This window comes from Kickxella alabastrina (assembly GCF_025024165.1).
Source record: "Kickxella alabastrina strain RSA 675 chromosome Unknown BX661scaffold_88, whole genome shotgun sequence".
Taxonomy (NCBI): domain Eukaryota; kingdom Fungi; phylum Kickxellomycota; class Kickxellomycetes; order Kickxellales; family Kickxellaceae; genus Kickxella; species Kickxella alabastrina.
In genome coordinates, this window is record NW_026251559.1 from 1 (window position 1) to 25,151 (window position 25,151).

Genomic DNA, 25,151 nt, shown 5'->3' on the forward strand with positions numbered 1-25,151 from the left:
CGTTTCGGTAACCGTGGCCATAACCAGCCCGCTGTCGACCTCACCAATGGCAAATGCGTGATTACCTCGCAGAACCACGGATATGCCCTGGATGACTCCCGTATGCCCCAGGGTTGGGACAGATACTATGTCAATGCCAATGATGGCTCGAATGAGGGTATTAGACATGTGGATATGCCTTTTAGGTCGGTTCAGTTCCACCCCGAGGCGAAGGGAGGACCCCTGGATACCGCTTATTTGTTTAAGGAGTTTGTTGATCAGGTTAGGGAGGCAAAGGCTGCGGGCGTCCAGGCGGTTGTTGATGACTTGGTTGTCACACAGAAACAGCATCAGGCCGCCCCTGTCCAGGCGTCTGCTTAAATAAAAAATAATAATAGTAATGATCATAATAATAAATAGTGCAAATCAACGTATTTTCTTATTGCCATTCTTATTTTTTCATTTGGTTTTTCAAAAAAAAAATTTTATTAATTCAATTTATTCTGCGTCTATCTATAGTTGTCTAAGTATATGTCTATAAAGATGAATATGGGATATGGATGATAATCAAAAAATACCAATCAATCAATCAATCAAGCAATGACATTGACGCTGTCAAACTTGCTGACCTGGTCCTTGCTTACGCTGGCGTCCTTGTTGTTGGCGTAAACTGTGTTGTCCTTGTAATTGGCAGCAAACGAGTCGCTGTCAAGCTTGTTGACTGTGCTGAGCGCAAATGGAAAGCCTGATCCGTAGCTTCCGTAGCTGCCAACACCCCCATAGGTGCCAACGCCACCGTAGTTGCCAACATTTCCATAGTTATTGGCACCACCGTAGTTGCTGTACGCATTGTTTGCTCCGCCGTAGGGATAGGCGTGGGTGTTGTATTCTGCGCCGTAAGGACGAGCATTGTTGTAATATTTGCCATTGTCGCAAATGTTTTTGGTGGGCTGATAGCCGGCAGAAACAGGGCTGGCATTGGCAGCGGGCGCGATAAAGGCAGCAATAGCAGCAAGAACGGTGATAGTAGCGACAAAGCAAGGCATGTTTATTGTGTTTTTTGTTGATGTGGTTGGTATTTAATCTAAAGTGGCAAGTGTAAACTGAATGAGCAGCGATGTGAGGATAATGGTTTCTTGGAATACGAGACGCCCATTGTCGCTTTTATATATTCAAATTTTTATTTCTTTCTTTCTTTCTTGCAGTCTAACAAATAATTTTTGTAACCCTTTTTTAAATAATACATAGTTGAATGCAATGCAAAATTTGCTTGTACGTGTGTTTCATCCACATTCTTTTTGATTCATCTGCCCGTCTTCTGTCTCTTTTTATTATTGGCACCACGTAAAATTACGAAATATAATAGCAACAAATTAATTTGTTGAGCAATTAAAGCTACGTTTACGTTTTTTCTTTTGCCGTATCGACACGTAAACCATGAGCTGAATATTTAAATTCAGTTTTTATTTGTAAGCAACACTTGACCACGTACAAAACAGTGTGAAAAAGATTACTTATATTTCAAATCAACCAATAAAATAATAATGCCTGATTCAGTCAAATGTCTTTAAAGTTTTCTGTCGCTGCTGCTGTTGCCAATGTTATTCTTGTTTTGCAGTGTTTGTTCTTGGCACCCTGAATTTGGCCAAATCAAGCAATTACGTTGGCGGTATTGAGTGCATGCACGTTGTCGCTGACTACATTTGCGTTTTGGTTATTGACAAAGAGCGTGTTGTCGTTGAAATTGGCAGCGTAAAAGTCGCGGTCAAATGCATTCACGGTGTTGGCTGCAAATGGGAAGCCACCCCGGCCACACCCAATTCCGCCGCAACCGCCCCAGCCGCCGCCACAGCGCTTGGCCAGATGCTCGCCAGTGGAATGATCGCGTCTGATAAACGGGAAACCAGCGGTGCCGGCAACAGCAGCGCCGGTGGCAATTGCTGCGCTGTTCACAAACGGAAAGCCAGCAGTCCCGGCAATGGCAGCACCAGTGGCAAAGCCAGTGGCCAATGGTCCGACAAAGCCAGCTCCATAAAATCCGGGAGCACCAACAAACGGCAGAATCGGGCTGGCAGTGGCGCCAGGAGCAATAACAACAACAGCGCCAGCAAGAGCAGCAATAAAAGTGACAGCAAAGTTAGGCATGTTTAAAAGTGATAATTGTATGTGCGTGTGTGTGTGTGTGTGTTTGTAAGTGTATGAGGCAAGAGGGTGTAGAACACTGGGTGTAATGTTTAAATTGTTGAACTAATAGTCCTGGTTGTCTTATTTATACTCATTTGTATTGCATTTAATATTATTATTTGTAGTTGATACTGTATAAAAAAGGTATATATGACTATGAATATATGTTGCATCGTACATGTTACTTTACATATTTTGATACATCCTAGAATTTGATGAATTTACTTTACTTTTGAAATATTGGCTTGATATTAAACAAATCATTTACCTGGGCTAATATTAATTTTTAAAATAAAATAACTGGGTGTGAATACAACAAGCATGTGTTTATTATTTGAGTTGTGTTGTGCTATTTAGCTGGTGCTAATTAAAAACTAGATATAACATATTTGCATGTGTTCAACTAATTTTGCTTTATAAATCAAATTACGCAAAAGACAATAACACGACGCACATTGTGTAAGAATATAAACATTTGACTGTAAATTTTTATTATTACGTTTTTAAAAACTGATTCCTGAGATTAGACATTTCATAGTATTTGCACAATCAATGGTTTGAAAAGTACGTAATCTATTTAAATACTTGAATATGCGTTCTCGGGCCAGTGCACCAAAAAATAAAATAGCTTGGTGAACTGATTAATATTAAAGTGACTAGGTATTGTTGCGCAGACTGAAGATATGGAAGTGGATGTTGAGGCCGAGAATCGCGAAACAGGTTTCCACCTGCGCGCTGATCGATAGGACGCTAATTGGATAACGCAGGCGTAAATTAGGGAGGCATTACATTGATGCCCAAACATGCTCCCCATTCTGTAATGCACACGCATAAGCATACACGCACGAAAACCACAACATTGACTTGCCAAGGTACCGGTCTGCTCGCAGAAGATCCAGTTCTCACCAACGGAGCGCACAATGGACAATGTGCACAAGAAAGGCGACAGGGCACATATATAAGATGAGGCCGGCCCCTAGTAGTACTTTAGAAACATCAGTAATAAAACCTTTTATAAAATCACCCCTAACTTTTAACACTAGACAACTAGTGCTCCTCACACCCCCCTCTTACTATAACAGTATTGTAAAACTGCAAACGCATGTGTATGAAAAGCGTATAAGAAACAAACAGCAGCGCCATTTTATGCGTACTTTGCACAACCAATGTATATATATTTAGACTAGTACCAAAGTGCGTGTGTGAGTTATATTTTGGCAACATTTATGTCTTTCAAATTATACTAGCCACAGCTGAAAATGGCCAATTGAATCTGTGCTTAGATTTGTGATAGCTTTTTAAACAAAGAACATCATTTGTTTGCGTTTTGTTTGTTATTTTTAGGAATGTTATTGCGAATAAAACAGTCACAATAGACGTTATGATTTTAAACAGTTTGGATTTGAGCCATTGCAACTTATTAGCATAAACCGACACATTAAATGTAACATTTTATTTTGCTAATTTTGATGCAGCCAAGAATAAAATTTATTGGTTTTTGTAAATAAAAGTTTAAAGTTGCTAAATCATAAAATATATAGTAATTCTGGCCGTTCATAGCGGCTCAAATAGTGCTGCTGCTGCTGTTTTATATCTTGGAGTTTTTACCAGTTGCTCAACAATGAATCAAGCGATAACGTTGGCCGCATTGAGAACATTCACGTTGTCGCAGACTACATTTGCGTTTTTGTTGTTGGTAAAGACAGTGTTGTCGCAGCAGTTGGCAGCATATGCGTTGCGGTCAAATGCGTTGACAGTGTTGGCCGCAAAGGGGAAACCACCCCAGCCGCCACAGCCGCCGCCTACACCCCAGCCACCGCAGCGCTTGGCTATGTGGTGATCACCATGGCCATGCTCGATGTTGCTCCTGGCAAAGTTATGCGGCTTCTGGACAGTGTTTCCATTTGCAGCAGTGGCATCGTGGGCAGTGACGGTCGAAACAGCACTCAGGACAAAGACAGCGACGGTGGCAAAGTAGTTGAACATTGTTTTGTATGCGTGTATATAAATAGATAAAAACGATAGTGCTTGTTGAAATGGGCTGTAGTAAATACAATTGTAATTGTAATGTTTGTGTTTGGCTTTTTCTGAGGAAATTATTGTTTGCTTTATACAAAAAAGGGGGCGGTGAGCTTGCACAACTATGAAACATTTGAAAGGCAAGGCATCCGAGTGTTTCTGTCAAATGCGTATTAGCCAGCTGATAGCTGACAAAGATATAACACCATGCGCGATATATCTAAATTATATATCTGCCAGCAGTCACCCTGTTTATTATTACAAAGTATGCAATAAAATGTGTTTACTGGAATATCCATGAGTGATAGATGATTTGCACAAAATTTGAAGTTGTTTCTAAAATTTCCAAACATGGGTAATTAAATCAAAACTTATATCTATGGTACCCAGCTATGCCGACAATGAATAGCTGGCCAACAACATTGAAGATTATTTGCATGTATACATTAACCTTTTTAAATAATAAAGTTATTAGCAAACAAGCTCTCTGTATACACCTGTATAAAACAACATAAATAAATAGTTATCTTTTTTGTTTGCTATGCATAAAGTTTTACAATTAACATCCAAAATCGCTCAATGCTATATTATTCTTACAATAACTACACTTTAGCTAGCGCTTGTTAGTTTAACATTATAGTCAGTTTGGCCGAGTGGTTAAGGCGACAGACTCGAAATCTGTTGGGCGTTGCCCGCACAGGTTCAAATCCTGTAGCTGACGTTACTTTTTGAATCCTTAATTTTCAGAAACTGTATTTTTCTATTATGTTAAAATATTTGATATAAATACATGTAGACACGATGTTGGCTGCTTAAAAAATCATGTTTATTTTTATTATGTAAAAGGGGAGTGTGGGAAGCACTATTACAATAGTGTTAAAGGGATAGGTATTAAATTATAAAGTGTTTTATTACTAGTGTTTATAAAATGCTGTTATCGCCGACCCCATCTTATATATGTGTCTCAATGTCTTTGTGGCACACACTGGCAGTTGTGTGCCCCGTTCGCGAGAGCTGGTCCTTATGAATGTAACCCGAGTCTCTGATATGGCATTATTGGCGTCTCTGTATTCGTGCGCTCAGCGCGTCTATTTTGAGACAGACAGTGTATCTGGATGTCAACAGTGGCGTCTGATTTAGTCCCCTGTAATTTGGTCAGTATCAAATATATCAGCAGGTTGGCAGGAATCTGTCTCATGATTTTTTTTCCCTCAGCGTTTACCTCTATATTGTAATATGAATAGTTTATATGAAATATATTTACAATTAAAAATCCACTATAAGGGAGCTTAAAGAGCTCCGCTTATCTATTCAAAACTGTCGACAGTGAAAATAGAAATTGCGATCGTAAACAATCACAATTTCAAACAATCGCAATTTCACAATTGCGATGTCACATATATCCTCGGGCTGCATAACAATTATAATTACAATTTTTTGTGACGCGTTGTAGTGTATGTGCTTTAATGGTTTAGTTGAAAATATATTTTGCTTTTGTTATTTGATCCAGGAATCCAAATTTTCACATTTAATGTAGTGTTGCGCAGACTGAAGATATGGAAGTGGATGTTGAGGTCGAGAATCGCGAAACAGGTTTCCACCTGCGTGCTGATCGATAGGACGCTAATTGGATAACGCAGGCGTAAATTAGGGAGGCATTACATTGATGCCCAAACATGCTCCCCATTTTGCAATGCACACGCATGAGCGTACACGCACGAAAACCACAACATTGACTTGCCAAGGTACCGGTCTGCTCGCAGAAGATCCAGTTCTCACCAACGGAGCGCACAATGGACAATGTGCACAAGAAAGGCGACAGGGCACATATATAAGATGAGGCCGGCCCTAGTAGTACTTTAGAAACATCAGTAATAAAACCTTTTATAAAATCACCCCCAACTTTTAACACTAGACAACTAGTGCTCCTCACACCACCCTCTTACTATAACAGTAGCTCGCACGCCAAATTTAAATACATTTTTTTGCGTGCTCAAAATATAACAAATATAAATAATAGCATGACTGTATGATATTGATTGTTGGGCGCTTGCATACATCTCACAATCTGACGTAAATAATGGAACGTAAGAAAAACATTTGCACCAAATTGAACGGGGTAGGTACAGTAAAAAACAAGAAATATAATGTCAGTTACTATACTCTCAAAAATACATACAAGGCAGAAAGATATTTGAGACAAACCATGATATAATGTGCGGGCAGTAGCATAAGCCTGTGGTAATTGAGTATATTTAAAAATACAGACTATGTAATAATGTTGTAAAAGTAAAAGCTAGCCCAATACTTAGTTCAACATGTATTTTACTAATAAGTGTGCTATTATTAAGCAAAAATATAAAAGTGAAAAGGTTTGCATCCACAGCTGTAGAAATTTGGTAATTAAAGCATTACTTTTATTATAATATACTATTAATATACACCATTTATTTATTTAACTATCAAAGTAAGGTTAGAAAGTCACTTATTAGCTCGTTAAAAAGTTTATATTGAGACAAGAGGGTTCAGTGGTCTAGCGGTATGATTCTCGCTTAGGGTGCGAGAGGTCCCGGGTTCAAGTCCCGGCTGAGCCCATTTTTGCAAAAATTTTACTATGCAACAACTAAACTTTTGGCAAAATGTATGCCTTCTACCAGAATCGAACTGGTGACCTTCTGCTTACTAGGCAGACGCTCTGCCATCTGAGCCAAGAAGGCTTGTTTTCAAGCCAAGTGCTTATTGCTAAGCCACAACTCCATAGATTAAATTATATACAAATATATATAAGCTTTAAACTTTGTGCTAATGCATATGCTGCTTTACAAATAGTTGTTTGTAATATTCACTCTATGGCCATTGTTCTAAGGCGCAGCGCTATTCATAAATAGCACTAATTTTTAAATTTGCATGTTGCATAGTTGTAGCCACCAGCTGCTTTACATTGATACATATGTCTGCTTAAACACATTGCATTCTTAGGCTGACACATTGTGATGGCAAAGATTGTAGTAATCGCCAAAAACGATGAGTCTAATAAGTCTTTATTAAAACAAAAGCTGAGGAAACCTCCTATTGAGCCCTTCCTGCTACCATTTTATAGGCAGCCATAGAATCCTAGCCGCTGCTGTATTAATGCCTGCTTGCTCAGCATCGACTTGGCTCACAAGCTGTTGTGTTATAAATAAATAAATATTGAATAAATGAACTAAAAGAAAGCTAAGGGATGAACAGCCTCCACTGTTCATATTCATTGGTATTTATGCGTGCGTATGAATTCCCACATATCCAAGTAGGGAATTAACTAGCGATTGATTCATTAATCAATCGCTGGAGACAAGCCGCAATTTCTTGTATCACACAAGCTCTCAACTCAGCTGAGCTTACATGGTCGTCATGACTAATTTGTACTAAACATGTTAAACTCATTTATTAAAATACCTGCTGTATCTGGTTTATGTCATTCTGGCACTCGTTTATTTGATGCCAGTTTGTGAGCCAACTTGGGTTGTCAGAAAACCAAATTATTTTATTTAAAAAGCTAACTAGTCATTCAATTAGTTGGCAAATATTCCCACCATCTTTCTACAGTGCCACAATTTGCAGGGTTTTTTTAATATATTTGCCAATACTCATTTATTATTTGTATAAAAATGTAAAAATGTGGTAACTTGTTATGGATAAAAGGGGCTCACTTGGCCATTGAATTTCAAATATGCAAAATTTTAAATGAGTGGCAGTTAGGCATTTATTATTTTGGCACCTCATTATTCTATTCCTTTCTTTTTCTCAGTTAATACTTTATAAATATATTAACTTCTACACTTTTTTATCACTTTTAAACTATGGTCTGTTCGTGCAAATACACAGGAATTCCAGTTCCTGCAAATAATGTTAATGTCCACTTCGTTTTGGAATACTCTAAAAACAAATCAAAACACGATAGGATGCCTGTCTCATAATACAAAGGCGTTGAGTTTTTGAAAAAAAAACTTTAAGCAATGTGAGCAGCTACAAGCATGCAGACATTATGATTAGGAACAGAGACGACAAAGAGGTGGACGATGCTGACATTTTTGCAAAGTATTCTGACAACAATCATTTGTGTAATGCAAATAAAGCTGGTTATAATAAATATTACTTAAAAGAGACTACAAAAAGAGCTAAAGAGCTCACTATTTGGAATTCGCTGTGCGCATGAAATATCATAAACATATTTCACGCGTCTGCGCTGTCACGTGACTCAGCCCCTATTTCTGATGTCACAATTTGTATGTTACTGTGAAACACAAAGGCCTATTTAATATAGGTACGATAGGACTTTTTTGTCAGTTTGGAAATTGATTCATTTAAAAATACTTCATAGAGGTGACTCTGGTACATGGGTGGCAGGTGTGGTGCCCGGGCCACATTTCAAAATTTTCCTCCTGTCTTTAAATATGAACACCGTCAAGAAAGACATTATTGCCGCAATATCCATTTTTGATATTGCTGACTCACATCAAGTGTCAATAAAGACCTTTACAGCGCCGCCCACACAGCGCTGCTTTTTTCATTTTTATATCAGATGTCTTTTAACATTAATTAGTTCAATTTTATCCCTTACACCCACACTCAGGCATTGCAGCAAGTAAACAATGTATTTGAACCAACAGTCATATCAAAGTGCTGTGGTGCTGACAGGGAACTTAATATACTGGTTTTGCATGACATTATACTGGTAGAGTAATTTAGTTTATTAAATATAAAGCAAATATCATTCACCATATGTTTCTGGCAATCTGAGCACTCAAGAATATTGCATGTGAGGTCCAAGCTATAATTTTATGTGTCACATTCGTTTTTATTCCTAATTTTGTCATACACTGAGTTGCCTGTACCCATATGCAACATTGCTTTCTAACCACTTGCAATAGTGTCAATTTTAGTTTATAAGCGTGGCCGACAGTGTAAATGAACCAGCCAGTTGTTTGTTTTTTAAAGTTACCAATCCTTTGGTAAAAATGTGTACAAAGACATTCAACCTCTTTTTTAAATTGCACCTCAATAAAAGGTGAACAGAAAAATAATTTTTCAGTTAGCTACTTTAATATACAGCACTACAGGATTGAGGTGAGTAATTTATCTATTCCCATCAAAATAGGCAGAGCTTGCATTTTTTGTTTCAAATGAAATGTAAAATGAATTACTATTACTAGGCCTGGTTTAAGTCAATAGATAATTCTATAAAAATATGTCTATTTATTATCTCCCAAATGTCTAGTCCAGAAAAGAGAGAGGGAATCACTGTAACGCTCTAGAAAAATGTGGGTCTAAACTAATATATTTTTATGTACCAATAATTGCTTAAGGAACTACAAAAGGGGGCAGCGCTGTGAATATAATGTTTTCCCTTAATGTTGGCCAGCAATAACAGAAATGTGTATAGCAGACATGAGGGTGATCTTGATGCTTGAAAAGGAAAATAGTGACTTGGAATGTGTGTTGGGCACCACAATCACAACAATAATTGTTGTGATTGTGCGCCTTTATAATTATTTACAAGGGCGCTGATCGTCATTGGCTCAACCAATCAACACCTGGCATATTAATAAATACAAGTTGATTTGGCTTACAGTACTCACCATGGAAGCTTAATGTCAACGGTATTCATTGTCGTCATGATTAATGTTGGAGAAGTGCCATAAAATAAAAGTGCGGACCGTAAGCTTTGTATTTTTTACGGTAGCTAAATAAAAACGACAATATTTTGTTTTACAATAACAAAGGTAATCATGCGGAGTATTGGAAACCAAAATACAAAAACATATTGCTTTTGTAAAAGCCCTTTTCTAAAAAATATGCTGCAAGTGTCAAGACAGCAGAGTGCATAGTTGCAGAAACAGCGAACTTGCAAACTTGTTTGCTGGTAAATTGGTAAAACGATGACAAAACAAGTGGTCGTTTGCCACATCTGAATATGTCGCAAAACCAAAATAACATGTAGCTTTGTTTTTTCTTTATAAAATAAATGGATATAGTAATTTTTACGATATATGTAGCTATCAGCCAAGGCCATGTGCAGGTGCAAATGCATTTTTGTGATTTTAATCAAAACATTGCCAGCACGTAGGTTTAAAAGCGTGCGTCATGCTTTTTATTTAATAAAATGGTTGCTAAGATATGCATTTGAATTTGTTTTTATTTTCTTACCTTTTGACAGATATTTCGATATGAAAGTTTGCTGCTGCTCAGAACAACTGAAACATATTGTACATCCTTTTGTGTTTACACGCTTTTAAAAAATGACATCAATCGAACGTCATGGGTGTTGCCAATCATATTCCATCTCGCTCTCCTTGGTTCTGTTCGTGTGGTTAACAATAAATAAAGACACTTTAAATATTGAGCAGCGCACCAAAACCAAATATCATTGGTTTCTAAATGTAAACACGCGGGAATTTGTAGATTTTTTTGGCAGCCATTTTTGTAGGGTACAATACTTTTCTGACGCAGACTGAAGCATGCTTATTCTGGTTCATGTATTTAAAAGGCCAGATAGCCGTACTCAAAAACATGCTATTTTGTTATTTAGCTTATTTGTTCCCCTTTATACTTTTGTCTCCTTATTACACTCTTACAACTATTTTTGGCGTTTTCTGTTGATCAGATTATTTGCTTTTGCTTGTTACAGGATTTTACTACTCATTACCCAGCTCACCCATTTTTTTTAAATATTTTTACTTTTTACGATGGTCCAGATCATATCTATTCTTGTCTTCGCCGCTGCCATGCTAATCTCCTTTGTTAGTACTGCTCCTGTGAAGGATATTCCGGCTCGTCGCGCATATAGCCCTGTAAACCGTTATCAGGCACCGGCCCGGCCTCAGAGACACGCAATTGCAACTTCCATCAAGTTGACCATAACTTCTACCAAAAAGACAACAACCACCATTAAGCCAATTACATCTTTTATTATGCCAACCACATATTCTATTAAGTACGTCACAACCGCCATTAAGCCAACCACAACTTCCATTAAACCGGCCACCTCCGCAACCACCATCATTGCAACCACATCTACGACTTCCGCAGCCCCAGAGAGCACGAAGACACCTTCCGCTCCGGCCGACTGGTGCACCAAGATGCTCAGCCAAGTCAATGCCATTCGCGCCAAAGCTGGCAAAACTGCTCTGGTGCTTGACAACCGTATGGTTCTCATGGCACAGAAACAGTCCGATTACCAGTTCCAGATTAAAAAGATGACACACGATAATGTTTCCGGCGCTCTTACCCAGCGCTGCACCCAGGTTGGTGTCAAGTGGTGGGGTGTTGCTGAGAACGTTGCTGCGGGACAGAAGGATGTCACTTCGGTTGTTACCGCTTGGAAGAATAGCGCCGGCCATTATACTAACATAGTTGGAAACTACAATATTGTTGGTTTTGCTATCAACGATATCTACTGGACTCAAACATTTGCGTTGATCTAAAAAATAGAACAACGCTTGTATTTTTATATTTTCAACTTGAGGTTCAATAATATTAATATATACTGACAGCGCGCGCAAGGATGTGTATGTTGAAATATTAAAATTCACAGTGGTGAATTTGATTAACCATTGACCTCTGCAAATCAAGCAACGTTTTGAATTAACTTTATAATTACAAGCAGAAAATGAACAAAGACACGAATTTTGCTTTTCATTTGCTTGTCAATTATTTTTAACAGCTACTTTATCTGCCTTGTGTTTTGTAAAAAGAAAGCTGTCAAGTTTTTATTGCCAATTGCTTTTTTATAGGGTTTTATTGGTCGACTTCAACATTTTTACATTTATTCCTTTTGCTATCAAGGCCCACGCTTACATTAATTTGCATTTCAGTTTTTTTGCTTTTGGTTCCGCCAGACAAATTATATTTTTGTCTGTTGGCCCAGGAATGTTGTTTTTGGGGTTTTAGTTATTATTGCTTTATATTTTTACTTACATATTTTGTACATTTGTAAAATCTATATCAATGGCCCGCTTACTATCGATGCTTTTATTTGCTTTTATTTTGCTGACCACTTTAGTGGCCGCGGTTTCTACAGTCGATTCGCTGGCTCATCACAATTACAATCACAGGCATATAATTCAAACACAATCCCAGGTGGCCATAATTACAACAGAACTGACGTTTCTCAAAAAATACACATCCAGTAACTCAGACCAGCAACCCACCGTCCCCGCCACCACGGCCAGCAGCAGCATTATTGCAACCGCATCCACAACTTATGTGGCACCGGTGAGCACGGTGACTCCTTTGGATTTGGTCGACTGGTACATTGAGATGCTCAACCAGGTCAATATTATCCGCGCCAAAGCAGGCAAGGCGGCGGTAAAACTGGATATTCGTCTTAATATCGTGGCACAAGATCAGGCAGACTACCAAAACCAAATTAAACAGGTCACTCATAGTAATCCCACGAGTACGCTTGGCGAGCGATGCACCCGGGCTGGTGACAAATGGTGGGGCATTGCGGAAAACGCTGCTGGGGGTCAAAGAGACGTTACCTCGGTTGTTACCGCTTGGAAGAATAGCAAGGGACATTATGAAAATGTGATAGGTAACTATACCATTACTGGATTTGGTGTTAGCAATTATTTCTGGACACAGGTTTATGTTCGTATATAAAAATGAATGTTAATATATGGCCTGTATATTTTATGGCAATGCCAATTGTTTATTAAAGCAAAAAACTGAGTAATTTGATCAGTTGTTTTTTAAAAATATAATTTCTCGCGCATAATGCATTTGCTAATTCTATTCCAACAGTTGAGCAAAATTAACTTGGTTGTAAGGTTGATACAGCCAGCCAGTCAGCCAGCTGATTTCTGGCTTTAAAAACAGTTACAGTCAGCATCTAAAGAAGAAAAACAGAGTAAAACAATACACATGACCGCAGTTGAGTGCGAGCTTTGTTGATGTAGCATTGAAGTAGGAATTGTATGAGAAGAAAAAAGAGTGATGGCTGCGCTTATTTTTTTCTTTAAAAAATGGCATGTTAAAGAAAGTATGTGATTGGCGCACCCTTTAATTCACCTGTCTTATTTCTGCTACAACCTTGGCCACTGGCGTGGTGACCTCTGATTGTGTGCCTATAGTTAATGCAAATAAGAAAAATAATAAGGGGTGGGTAGATGGCTGAGTTTAAAAAATAAACCTACAGCCCTTGCAAAAACCAAAGCATATAAATAGTGCGCAAGCCGCGCCCAAGGCCAATTATTGCCTATTATTTTCTTTGTTTTTCACACTAATACCTATTTATTACTCCTATATACTTATTTATTTTATTTACATTAATTACCAATCATGTCCTGCAGCAACCACACAGTTCCAAAAGTATGGCATAAAGGGAGAGTGTACGTTTACATAGACTTCAGCTACCACACGGTGTCCGAAAATTTTTGGCAAACTTATCTTGAAGATAAAACACTAAAGAATATAAAGACTGAATTGGCTAAATACCTGAAAATAAAAGAAAAGCAAATTACTTTTACAGACATCAACAATAAAATTATTACAAAAATGAACAAAAAAATAAATGAATATGCAGGTGACAGACATATACACGCGGCTGTCGCTGCTAGCAATACTAAATTGTCCATGCCTATATTAAAAAATATGTTTACAAGATCAGGGGCGTAAGGGTTTTGTTAGTGAAATATAAAAACAATGTGATAGTATATTAATTTGAGATTAATGAATGTACGTTTAGATTGCATACCAACTGAATGTTGGTTGCTAATGACCATTCACAAATGACGATGTGCGACAAGTGAGCGGCTATTTAAACAGTGTCTCGTAAATCAAATAATAATAACAATAATAAAAACTACTAATAAGACAACTCACATCTATAAACAACAGTGCCAAGCGCCAGACGCCAACTAAGCATACCTTTTTTATATTTTAAACAATGTTGTATGTCTTTGTTATTCTTTTTTATCCATTCTTTAACTTATTTTGCCCATTAAATTAATACAAACTTGTTCTATCTGAATGCCGTATACAAACACATTTAAAAAAAGCACAGTGCATGCCGATCAGGGCATGGTTGGTGTCCAAATGCTTTTCCTTGGCACGTTCTTCATGAGCACGGCTCACACGCACAAGAAACTGGCATTGGGCGCAAGCGTATACCTGATGTGGTTTGCACTCGTATACTTGGCGTGTCAAAAAATACGACCAACCGCGCACAACAACGAAGCTCGCAGAGCGCTCTACGTAGTAATCAGCATGTTACAGGGGGTGGCAATGATGCTGGCTACATATAATACGGCCAAAGCTGTCTCATTGCAGAGGTTGTCGTCATTGTGGACGGTTGCAGGGAATATTTGCCTTGGCGCTGTTTCTGGAACCAGCCTTGGGTTCTACATTCTGGCGATGAGCGACATGGGTTTAGTGCACAGTGCTGGGGGGAGCGCTGCGCTTATTATTATTTGTGCACTATTGATGTCGGTATCAATGGCATGGGTGCCGTCGCAGTCGTTTGCCATGTGTTCGGCAATTCTGGGCGCGTACCTTTTTGTGCTCGGCGTCGATTGCTTTGCGCACACCGGGTATCTAAGCCATTTGTCTGTTTTTACACACTTGGGGTTGGATGCGTGGTATTATGCGGAGCCCAGGGCTATGGTGTTGCAGGCGGTTGCGTTGGTTCTGGCGCTGGTGAGTACCGCGTGGCAGCGGTGGTATGCGTTGACGCGGTTCCGGACTATTTTGCAGACCAATGGCTTTTTGGGTTTGGGTTTGGGTTTGGACTCGGGTTTGGATGCGGGACCAATGCGTATGCAAAACGAGTGAAATTTTTAAACCAATAATGAATTGACTCGGTTTCTTTCTCGTATGTCGCAAATAAAAAAAGCAGAGGCAATTACAAATCTTTAACTGGTGGAAAAAACAAGGAAATTAACCAAATAAATTGGCACATTGTAATGTATTTATATTTATATATCCGAATGTGCAGCTCAAAAATAGTGTGGTGAATATTGTTCCATGCTGACACCGAGAGCAAAAAAACAAAATGTTAAAATGCACATATTGAGCGTATTGCACTTCTTTAGTTTAGCATTGTTGTCCAATATTGGGTGTTGTGATCTGGTTGATCAAAGAACCGGACCGGTTCGGTCATATTTTTCTTCGATTAAACAACAATAACAGCATAATAAAAATATAAATTCATCAATGTGCGGTATTTTTCTTTTTTGCATGCATTATTTTTATTACTCAGACAGAAACTTACAGATATAGTGCTCGGATAACTGGCCCATTTTTCAATGTTGTTTGTTTTTGATTTATGACATCAAATATTTTTCTTTCTTTCCTTTTTTAGAGGCAGAAGTAGTAAAACCATATTGTTTTTACCACTTGAACCGAAAAATAACTCGGAAGTACAAGCAGAAACCCCTATTGTTATAAAAACAGACCGAGTGAGAAGGAGAGAATAATGAGATGGTATTTCAAGCAGAAAAACAAGCAGAAACATGCAGATAGGACGACATGCTGGCCAGGGTTGGGGGTGATAATAAGGTGAGGTGAGAGAGCGGGTGAGAGAGAAATATGCATGCAGCTCTCCCTAAAATAAGAGAAAGCACGTAAATCTCCAATTAATATTGTGTCCGGGTTTGCTCAAAAGAATACAAAAAAGAGAGAAATAAATGAAAAGCAAAGATTTTCCTTTTGCCTTCAATTGCCCTCCCAAGGAAAGAAAACAGGTTGTGCTCAGTTTCATCGACCCCCGCCCCGAGAATCCCAACACAAGCAAAAAATTCACTCATTGAGTTTCTTATTGCAGATAGGAGGCCTGCTGGGCCAGTGAATCAGCAGACCAACCTCTCTAAAAACTCAATACTCACCCAAAAGCGATCTGGCTTTATTTTTTTTAACGCCCAAAATGATTTTTTATCTGCCGCTCACAGTCTGCCTTATTTCAATGCACGCTTTGCTTGCCGCTGTCACAATCACAATCACTGATGCGAGTCATTGGATACTTCCAAGCATGTCATATTAACAAAATAGCGTAGAGAATATAAACTAGTCACAGTGGTAATAGCAATCAAACACTACAACATCTGCGCCAATTCATTTATTAATCTGTTTTTGGATTATGCCAATCGTGATATGCACCATGCGCTGGATTGTATTTGTATGAACCAATACACAAACAGCATTATGTGAAAAGGAGGCGCAGCAGCACAAAAAGGGGGAAAGAATACCCTCATGTTTTTTGTTTTTTATTTTGTTTGGTTTGGTTTACTTTTGCTTTCCAATTTATTGTCCGGGACAGCGTTGATACGCTCAGCCGGAATCGTATTCCTCGTGAGAAGCAGAATAAAAACGAAAGGAATATTGTATTGTTTTTTCCGCGCTATACCCGGCATATTCTTTATTCATTATTTTTTATTTCCTTTATGCTTGATGAATAAAAAAGAGGGACAAGCAAGATTTTCACAAAAAAGCACATAAAAGGATCATTTACTGCGCACGAAAAATAAAAAAGCCGAGCAAGCAAGCAAGCAAAAGCAATCGAGTGACATAAAATAGCATCAAATCATTTTCTCTCAACCCACTTTCACTACCAGACTACACTCTCACTGACTGAAGGACAATCACTCACGCGGGCCCAGAGTGCGGAAAATAAAACCATTTTGCTCACAATTCATTCCCAACGCTCGCTAGCTCCCTCCCTTTTGTATTTTCTTTCTTGAACAAGCAGACCGCATCCGTTTTCGCTCTTTTTCCCAAAAACAAACAAATCCGGCATTTCAGCCCAAAGTGCAGAATCCGTTTGACTGACCACAGTGCCTCCTATTATTTTTCTCTGTTGCCAGAAACATTGCGCTCGTTGAATTTTTATATAAAGGTCCAAAACTTTTTCCCTGAGCCTTCACTTTTTTCTTATTTTTTGTTCTTCAGCTCACTCGTTCCTCACACACCTCCCCACCTTTTCTTTCTTTCATTCATTCTTGTCCCCCTTCCTAATTCTTAGTTATCCACTCAACTTGTTGGCCCATTTTATTCTGTTGACCAGAATTTTTCAAAGCCATTACTCGTTCTTTATTAGCAAGTTCTCCCTTCCACTTCTTTTCGATACTAAAAACGCTTTGTTTGAAGAAAGAAAAAACATTTTTCGTTTCACTATCCCACATTCTCCATCCATTCTCTTTGTTCATATACCCTCATATTCCATTTATTTACAAACAATGGTTCAAATTTCTTCCACTTTGGTTTTTGTGGCTACTCTGCTGAGCTCGTTTGTCAGCGCCCTCCCCATGGCTGATACGCTGGCTCGTCGCGACTATAACGAGGTCAACACCAACTACCAAGCGCCCACCATTCCTCAGGCCCAGCCACAGACGGTCACGGTCACAGTGACCAAGTACATCAAGGACAACAACGTCAACTACAGCACCCAGGAGCCCGCATACACGACTGTTCAGGAGCAGCCTGTGTACAGTACATCCCCAGCGCCCGTCTACACCAGCGTGCCTGCTTCGGCACCCAGCTGGCAGTACGAGATGCTTAACCAGGTCAACGCTGTCCGCTCCAAGGTCGGCAAGGCCCCACTGCAGCTTAACAATGGACTGAACACTATGGCGCAGGGCCAGTCCAACTACCAGAGCCAGATCCGCAAGATGACCCATGCGAACTCTGCCGGTAGTCTCGGCCAGCGCTGCACCCAGGTTGGTCTCAAATGGAGGGGCGTTGCCGAGAACGTTGCTTACAACTATAAGGACGTCACAGCAGTTGTCCAGGGATGGGTGAATAGCCAAGGCCACTATGCTAACATGATCGGTAACTACAACGCTGTTGGTTTTGGCGAGAATAACCTTTACTGGACCCAGGACTTTGCGTTGATCTGAAAGCTCCCTCGTTTTTTGGATTTTGATGCGTCTTTTTTGGGCGAATTTGATGGGTCTCGGATTTTTTAGTACTCTCTAAAAGGACGAAGGTGCCTATTGCCTTGGACACGCTCCCCCTTCACTTCTCAAGCGCGCATTTGAAGCACCAACATTTGGCGGCATATTTTTTCTTTTGGGTAGTCGCAACGACGATATGTTGTAGAGTTGATCTCATTTCATTAGTCGTTTGGCGGCGTTTTCTCTCTCGCAATACTTGTGCCGCCCTATTTATTTGTGTTTTTCTCAACGTTTTGTTTTTGATTTGGACTTGGCATTGTCACCTCTTCTTTTTTACTTTCTCCTTCCAACCTTTTATTTCTTGCATTTTTTAATAATAAAAAGGACACTATCTTCTCCCTCCCCATTTTTCACTTTCTGAATGATATTTATAATGGACAATAATTATACAAAAACAAAGTGTTTGCTTGTTCGCTAAGCTTGCTTGCCGCAAATACTTTACTGTTTTTATTACTGACCACTTTGGTCATAAAAAAAAGCATCTAGAAAAACAATTTTCAGTAAAAAAACCCAACATTTGTCGGGTGTTTTCTCTTAATATTACCGTATCTCAACGGTAGGCCATATCGTTGGGCAATTATCTGCGGTCACAAATTACGACTGTATTTTTCTGGCAACGCAATATTGAAGCCACCGGTATAACCGCCCAAAAATAAGCAAGCAACCCGAAAAACAACAACAAACAAAAATCATATTTCTTAAAATGCTATTAATATCAAATAAAGATTGATATTATTATAAAATAAACCGAAATTTGCTTTGTTTTTTCGTTGAGCCTACTTTGGCTAAATTTCAAAATTAGCCAAGTGCGAATAAGCATGCTTGGAATTGTGCAAATAAAATAATCCATGACATTTGAGAACGCCGTGTACTTGGCACACTGGCTGTGTGCCAAAAATTGTTTTTATCGTATTGTAGAGTGCTTTTTATATCATCCAAATTGATCCCCAAAATATTACAAGTCCAAGTCGGTCTACAGACTGCGACAGCATCTTTTTTATCCCAACCAGATGCTCTCAAATGGGACCCCACAGCTTGATTGAGTTTATGTCTTCCTGGAAGCGCGCGCCCAAAGCAACTTTACAAGCTTAGACCTCCCCATAGGGTCAGTAGCTGAGTGTCAAGCCGTTTAATCTTTGTGAGGCCGCAGCTTGCTGCATATCAGCTTGAGAGTGCCCCCACGCTCATTGACAATAGCATTGAGTGCATTTTGTGTTGGAATTCAGAGAAACCATAGTGGCAGCAATGCCTGACAACATTGGACCCCCACACATGATGGATTGCCATCACCATTATGTTTATTATATTTTATTATTATGGACCATGTGCAGAATGCCAAAGATGTAGTGCTTTTCTTTGGCTTGAAAAGTTGCTCCCTTTTCCCCTTCATTCTTTGTCAATGTGTAAAAGAAAAACCAATTGCCTTTCTTTTTATACATGTTATTCATTTTTCCGCATTCGGCTTTTTTTATTTTATTCCTTTTTTCCTTTCTAAATCTCAAATCGTATTGTCAAAGAAATAACATGTTTGTCTTTTTTGCAAGCGCATATCACAAGTGAATAATTACAGTGGCTGCCATTGCACTCAGACTATAAAATACAGACATATGGCTCCCGCAACAACAACAAAAAAGACATGTTTATCATATAAACATCTTTGAATTTTTTGCATCATCATTTCATTATTTCATTATCCATATTATTTATTTACCAACAATGTATACACGCAACGGCTCATTCTTAAAAATAGTATTAGTTATAGCAGTAATGTTTTTTATCCTGGGATGCGCAGCTGGCCTGGCAATTCCAATGAACAATCTTTCCAAACGCATCTACGGAGGATTTGTCGTGCCGAGCAGTATGGCTCCATTTGTCGTATCACTAAGCACCCAAATTGGAAAAGTATCAGGTATGTGCGGCGGCACAATCATATCTCCGCGGCACATAGTAACAGCAGCCCACTGCGTTATTCCGCCGGGCAAAAATGGTCCAACCGCCGATATCACCATTGGGCACCAATCCACGGACAAAGACAACCAAGCGTATGTGCACGCGAAAAAAGTGACATTGCATCCGAGGTCGCTTGTGAAAGGCTCTCTGGACATGGACTACGATATTGCGGTTGTGGAAGTACCAGAGCTTACATTTGACATCAGCACTCAGCGCGCAGTTATATACAACAAACCATTGGTAGTGGGGCAGCCCATGCTGGCAATGGGCTGGGGGAAGGCTGAGTCTGAAAGTATCGACCGAACGGAGTTGCGTGGCTTGATCACCAGCGTTGGTAACTGTAATGGAGGAAACAAATCCTCGCTGACTTCTGATGGCCCAGTGATTTGCTCCTTGGGCGACAATAGTCCCGGTCGCAGCATTTGCAGCGGCGACTCTGGCACGGCTATTGTGGTCAACGACGGCGGCATGCTGAAGCTGACCGCATTGAACAGTATGATATCGCTGGTCGATAGCGCTGTGGATTGCGGGAGCATACAAATGGTTTCTTTTTATCTGCGGATTTCATATTTCATTGATTTTTTGGTCGGCACCACTGGACTCTCGAAAGAGTATCTGACTGGCTCAGCGAGCACAGATACAATTATGTAAAAAATGAATAGTGCACACGTACATATTATTAGTTAATGATTTTATTGTCGTAACGCAGTAAAACAATATAAAACAATCAAATTACTTGGTGTCCCTGGTCGGTTGGTCGCGGATGGACTGGATAATAACATTGTAAGCACACACAGCCTCATCAATGACCATATAGACAAAGCCATGGGGCCACTTGGTGTAAATCATCGACACATAGTGGTGGACAAACTGGTGAAATTGCATGTCTTGCAGTGGAAGAATGGGCGGATACGGCTGGTCCTGCGATGTGTCCACTCCAAACGCTAGCGCTCCAAGCTTGGCTCGCATTGCCGCCTCGCTTTTATCCAAGCCATGGTACCGGTGCGCAAGCAAACGGCCAATGACAGCGGCAAAATCCCAGTCAATAATTTCTAAAAGATCCTTGGCTCCCAGCGGTTTTGGCAGCAATGCAGCATCGTTGGCAGGTATATTTTCTCCTGATGGCTCAAAACGCACGGATAAGCAAACGTCTGTTGGCAAGCCACCAGTTTTGACAATACCGTTGACTATTTGCTCGTTGGTCCAGGCTATGGCAAACAGCGTGGTGTACATGACGTATGGCAGCGGCAAAACTCTTCCGTATGAGCGCTCCATGACCTCGAGCACCGTGCTGTATATTTGAAACTGCATGCCCTCATCCACCACGGGTAATTCGGTGCTCTGTGTGTCAGCGTAGCGCTTGTACATGTAGTAGTATATGGGCCGAATCAGACATTTTGCTTCAATATGGCGCGCGAGAAAACCTTGCACTGCGCGCAGCTTGAGATTTGCAATCTGGTGGCCGGCGGCCATTGCGTAGTCCATGCAAGCCAAGTCAGCATCCTGCCACAATTTCTGGTTCTGCACTGCCTCGTTGCCACCCAAGATTGGAATTAGCGGCTGTCCTGTGTGCGCCGCGCCAATATTTAAAAACACAGCAAGCTGGGTGTTTCCATTGTGCTTCCGCCAAAAAGCCGAGCTGAGGTAGCGGCGTTGTTTAGAACCACGGCTGACTCGCAGACCTGAGCGGCTTCGGCAAACTCTAATGATTGACCTTTGCCAGATGGCTAATTACAACGCTGTGGAAGTAGGCGCTGCGGAAGGGACGGTAGCTGTCAATAGCCACTTGGCCGATTTCGCGCCTGTACACTTCCAGCATGCGGTTAAGTGTGCCCAGCTCCAAGAGCTCGCGCAGGCAGTCGTCGGGAACTCGCTGGACCATTAGTTTTTTGCGTACTCGTTGGTATCTGCCCTTGCCTTTTCCGCGGTGCTGGGCTCTGTCTGGCTACTGTTATTATTGTTGTTGCTTTGGGCAATGTACCTCGCAGCTCTAAATTCTTGGCTGATTGTGAGCTGGCTGTCAGTATCATTATTGTCATAGCTTTTGTTGCTGGATTCAGGACTGAACGTGGGCGTTAAGTTAAATTGAACGCGCCTCTCGCGCGTTGGTGCCGCCGTGTTACTAATTGGGATTGGTTTGTCGCACGGCCAATGCTTGGGGAATACTTGTGGGTATCCGTTGTCCCGGAAGAGGGCGTCCCGGAGGGCACTTTGATTTTAACAAAAGTGATTTTATGTCTGAAACTCAAAAGCAGAGCACCATGCGTCTCTGGAATTAGGTCGTTGCTTGCGCATGCTTAACTGTGTTAGAAAATAAATAATCAATAAATGGGGTGAAAGTAAATAGTAATACATGACCGAAAAGAAAACAAAGAAAAAGAAAAAGAAAAATAAGTACTGTTTTGTTCTCGTTTCGTAAAAAAAACTGCTGCTGTTGCTGCTGCTTTGACATTTTTTCAACAATTTTGTTTTCAATTCCTGTTGTTGATTCACGATTGATTACAAAGAACCTCCCTATTTTTATTGTCTGTGCATTAATCTTAGAACATGCAATACAATTTAATGCACACAATGTCGCCTTGTAACAGATATTAAAAAGCAATAAATCATGGACATATTTCCAGTTAAACGAGATTGGCAACTAAATGCATTGCGGTGCACCAGTCATTATTAAAAATAATGAAACACAGAAAATCAAGACAAAGGCGAACATAGATGCAAATATTTATTTTAAAAAGTTGCTTGTAATACATTGGCAATTTAATTTGAGGACAATGTTTAAACATGCTTAATTTTTTATTTTAACCTAAAGTCACATTGGCTGCAATGCAGTGGATATTCCAAAATGGCGTGGGAATAGCCACACAATATTACCTGTGTGCATGTGGCAAGGCTTACTGAGCATAAAATATTTATTTAACGTTAGCTAGGGCTAGATTTAGGAATTACTAATTATATATAGTAAAAATCAACAAAACAGCTAGCCAATATCAGCAAAATAAACTTAGGACCCACTTTTTTAATTTCTTTTAATCGAATGACTAAGTTTCTTTATGTGGCTTGGAATTGCACGATGCCACCAAAGATAGCGCAATTGCAATTGTTGTTTTCGTTTTTATGGCCCAGTTTTTCTGGTGTTTTTGTAAAGCCAATAGCAAACCAATTTACAAAAGTATGTATACTCTACCATTTTTATATAATTAATGTGGCTTTACTTTATTATTTCAAATACAAGGATACACCAATAAACAAAATATATTTTAAAATTGGGAATATCTGGTGTCGTGCTCTATAAAAATGTGGGTCTAAATCGATATATTCAAGTCTTAAAAATTACTTACTAAACTGAAAAAGGGGGCAGCGCTGTGTGGGCAGCGTTGTAAACATCATGGTGTTCCTTGATGTCAGCCAGCAATAACAGAAATGTGTATAGTGGCCATGAGGGCAATCTTGATTCTTGAAAAGGGAAGATAGTGGCTTGAAATGTGTGTTGGGCACCACAGAATGAGATGGGATAAAATAGGATGAAGTAAACATTTTGAAAAAAACCCGTGTTAAATTTTTTTTATAAAAACAGCAAAGACATGTGCCAAACGCAAATTTCCTCTACACTGTATGTCTAATTCAATCTCAGTACTTTTTTACTTTTATCCTTTTCTTCCAACTAATGTTAACGCCACAAAGCCCCTCTTCCCCATTTTTTATATTGGTCGTGTTTTCCGCCGTCATTCTGGTATTGAATGATATTACAATAGAATCGCTAAAAAAAAGTCGGTACAGCTTTCAATAAACTGGGCAGAAAAAAGCGGGTCACACTGCAGGCTCTTAAATTATATGCAAAAAAGTTGGAGTTGTCCAGAGTGAGCGATATGATTACAAACGGCTACTTCAGGATACCCAGCGAGAAATTAAAAAAGAGCGCCAATAATTTTAAACAGGATTCTGATACGAATACCAACGCATATCATAATGAGTGCGTTAAACTTTGAAAACTTACATTAAAAAGTTTGATTCGCATACTGCAGGAAAAACGTGATTATAATTATTTTATTTAACAATAAATATTACAATTATATATATCACTATTAACTATACTTTAATTTTAAATTCCTTGTATTAGAACAATGTATTTTTAAATTATAGACATTTAGTCATGCAGTTTATTCCAGCTTTTAAAAAAATAATTCAAACAAAACTTTGCAAGCCTTTTTTATCTAACATATACATACCTTTGTGATTTAGGAGCTTATATTTTAAAATCACATCAAAAGTTTATTAAATATGTTATTTTTCTGTCTTGTTGCGACGCAAGCTTAGCTCGCGCCAGTTCAAACAAAAAAGACATTTTGTAATTAACATAATTAAATCTAAAACTGGTACACTTTAAACGTCTTGCTTTACAGTAAGTAAAATTTAAAGTGCTCGCATCTAATATAAATAAATTAAATAATTAGTATCCAATACTAATTAGTATTAGCCAAAGAGTAATCAGAGGACAACTATTAGGTTATTTAATAGTGCTTCAGCTTCATGCTGTTGTAGTATAGTGTGTTAGTACTCCACGTTGTGGCCGTGGTGACCCTGGTTCGATTCCAGGCAACAGCACATTATTTTTTTTGCCTATTTATTAACTGTAATTGTGCTCACGTGGAACGAGTGAATAATAAAAGGCAGGCCATGCAATGATGACACGTGTTTGAATGAGGCGGAGTGCGTGAGCTTGCATTTTATTTTACTTTTTTCTCAATTTCATGTTTGTATTTTTGTGCACTTTCGATTCGGTTTCATTTATTTTGTGAATTTTACCTACTTTATTTTTTATACTTTTACAGACTCAACGACAAACAATTCAAGGACATACAAATGGCGGCTGGAGTTAGATTAAGCATGGCGGAGGACGTAAATTAGGGGGTGGTGGAATCGAGATGTCGAAGGAACGAGTGCGTGAAGTGATGCACAGCAGAGCAGTAATTTACAAGGTGTACTAATTCTGTAATTTTTCTCTACACGTTTTTTTATTTTGTATATGTGGGTGTTATTTCGTGCATTTGCATTGTTTTTTAGCGTAAGTAGAAGCGTTTTTGGCAA

General features: G+C 39.3%; 2 protein-coding genes and 4 non-coding genes across 6 annotated transcripts; 4 read left to right on the plus strand and 2 right to left on the minus strand.

The window, feature by feature from the left end:
• Nucleotides 1–33: 33 nt before the first annotated feature.
• BX661DRAFT_128682 (class I glutamine amidotransferase-like protein) lies at nucleotides 34–270 on the plus strand (the record flags this gene model as incomplete). The annotated part of the gene is made up of 1 exon (XM_051532513.1): nucleotides 34–270. A coding segment is annotated over one exon (237 nt), but the record flags the coding sequence as incomplete, so codon positions are not given.
• A 3,519-nt stretch (nucleotides 271–3,789) lies between these two features.
• Nucleotides 3,790–4,149, minus strand: BX661DRAFT_201616 (uncharacterized protein; the record flags this gene model as incomplete). The annotated part of the gene is made up of 1 exon (XM_051538483.1): nucleotides 3,790–4,149. The coding sequence occupies one exon, from the start codon at nucleotides 4,147–4,149 to the stop codon at nucleotides 3,790–3,792; it is 360 nt and encodes a 119-aa protein (XP_051388474.1).
• Nucleotides 4,150–4,821: 672 nt separating this feature from the next.
• Nucleotides 4,822–4,903, plus strand: BX661DRAFT_t163. Its single transcript has one exon. It is a non-coding gene; the product is annotated as a tRNA-Ser (tRNA).
• A 1,801-nt stretch (nucleotides 4,904–6,704) lies between these two features.
• Nucleotides 6,705–6,776, plus strand: BX661DRAFT_t164. The gene has a single exon. It is a non-coding gene; the product is annotated as a tRNA-Pro (tRNA).
• Nucleotides 6,777–6,826: 50 nt separating this feature from the next.
• BX661DRAFT_t166 lies at nucleotides 6,827–6,899 on the minus strand. Its single transcript has one exon. It is a non-coding gene; the product is annotated as a tRNA-Thr (tRNA).
• A 17,696-nt stretch (nucleotides 6,900–24,595) lies between these two features.
• BX661DRAFT_t165 lies at nucleotides 24,596–24,668 on the plus strand. The gene has a single exon. It is a non-coding gene; the product is annotated as a tRNA-His (tRNA).
• The last annotated feature ends 483 nt before the right edge of the window (nucleotides 24,669–25,151 follow it).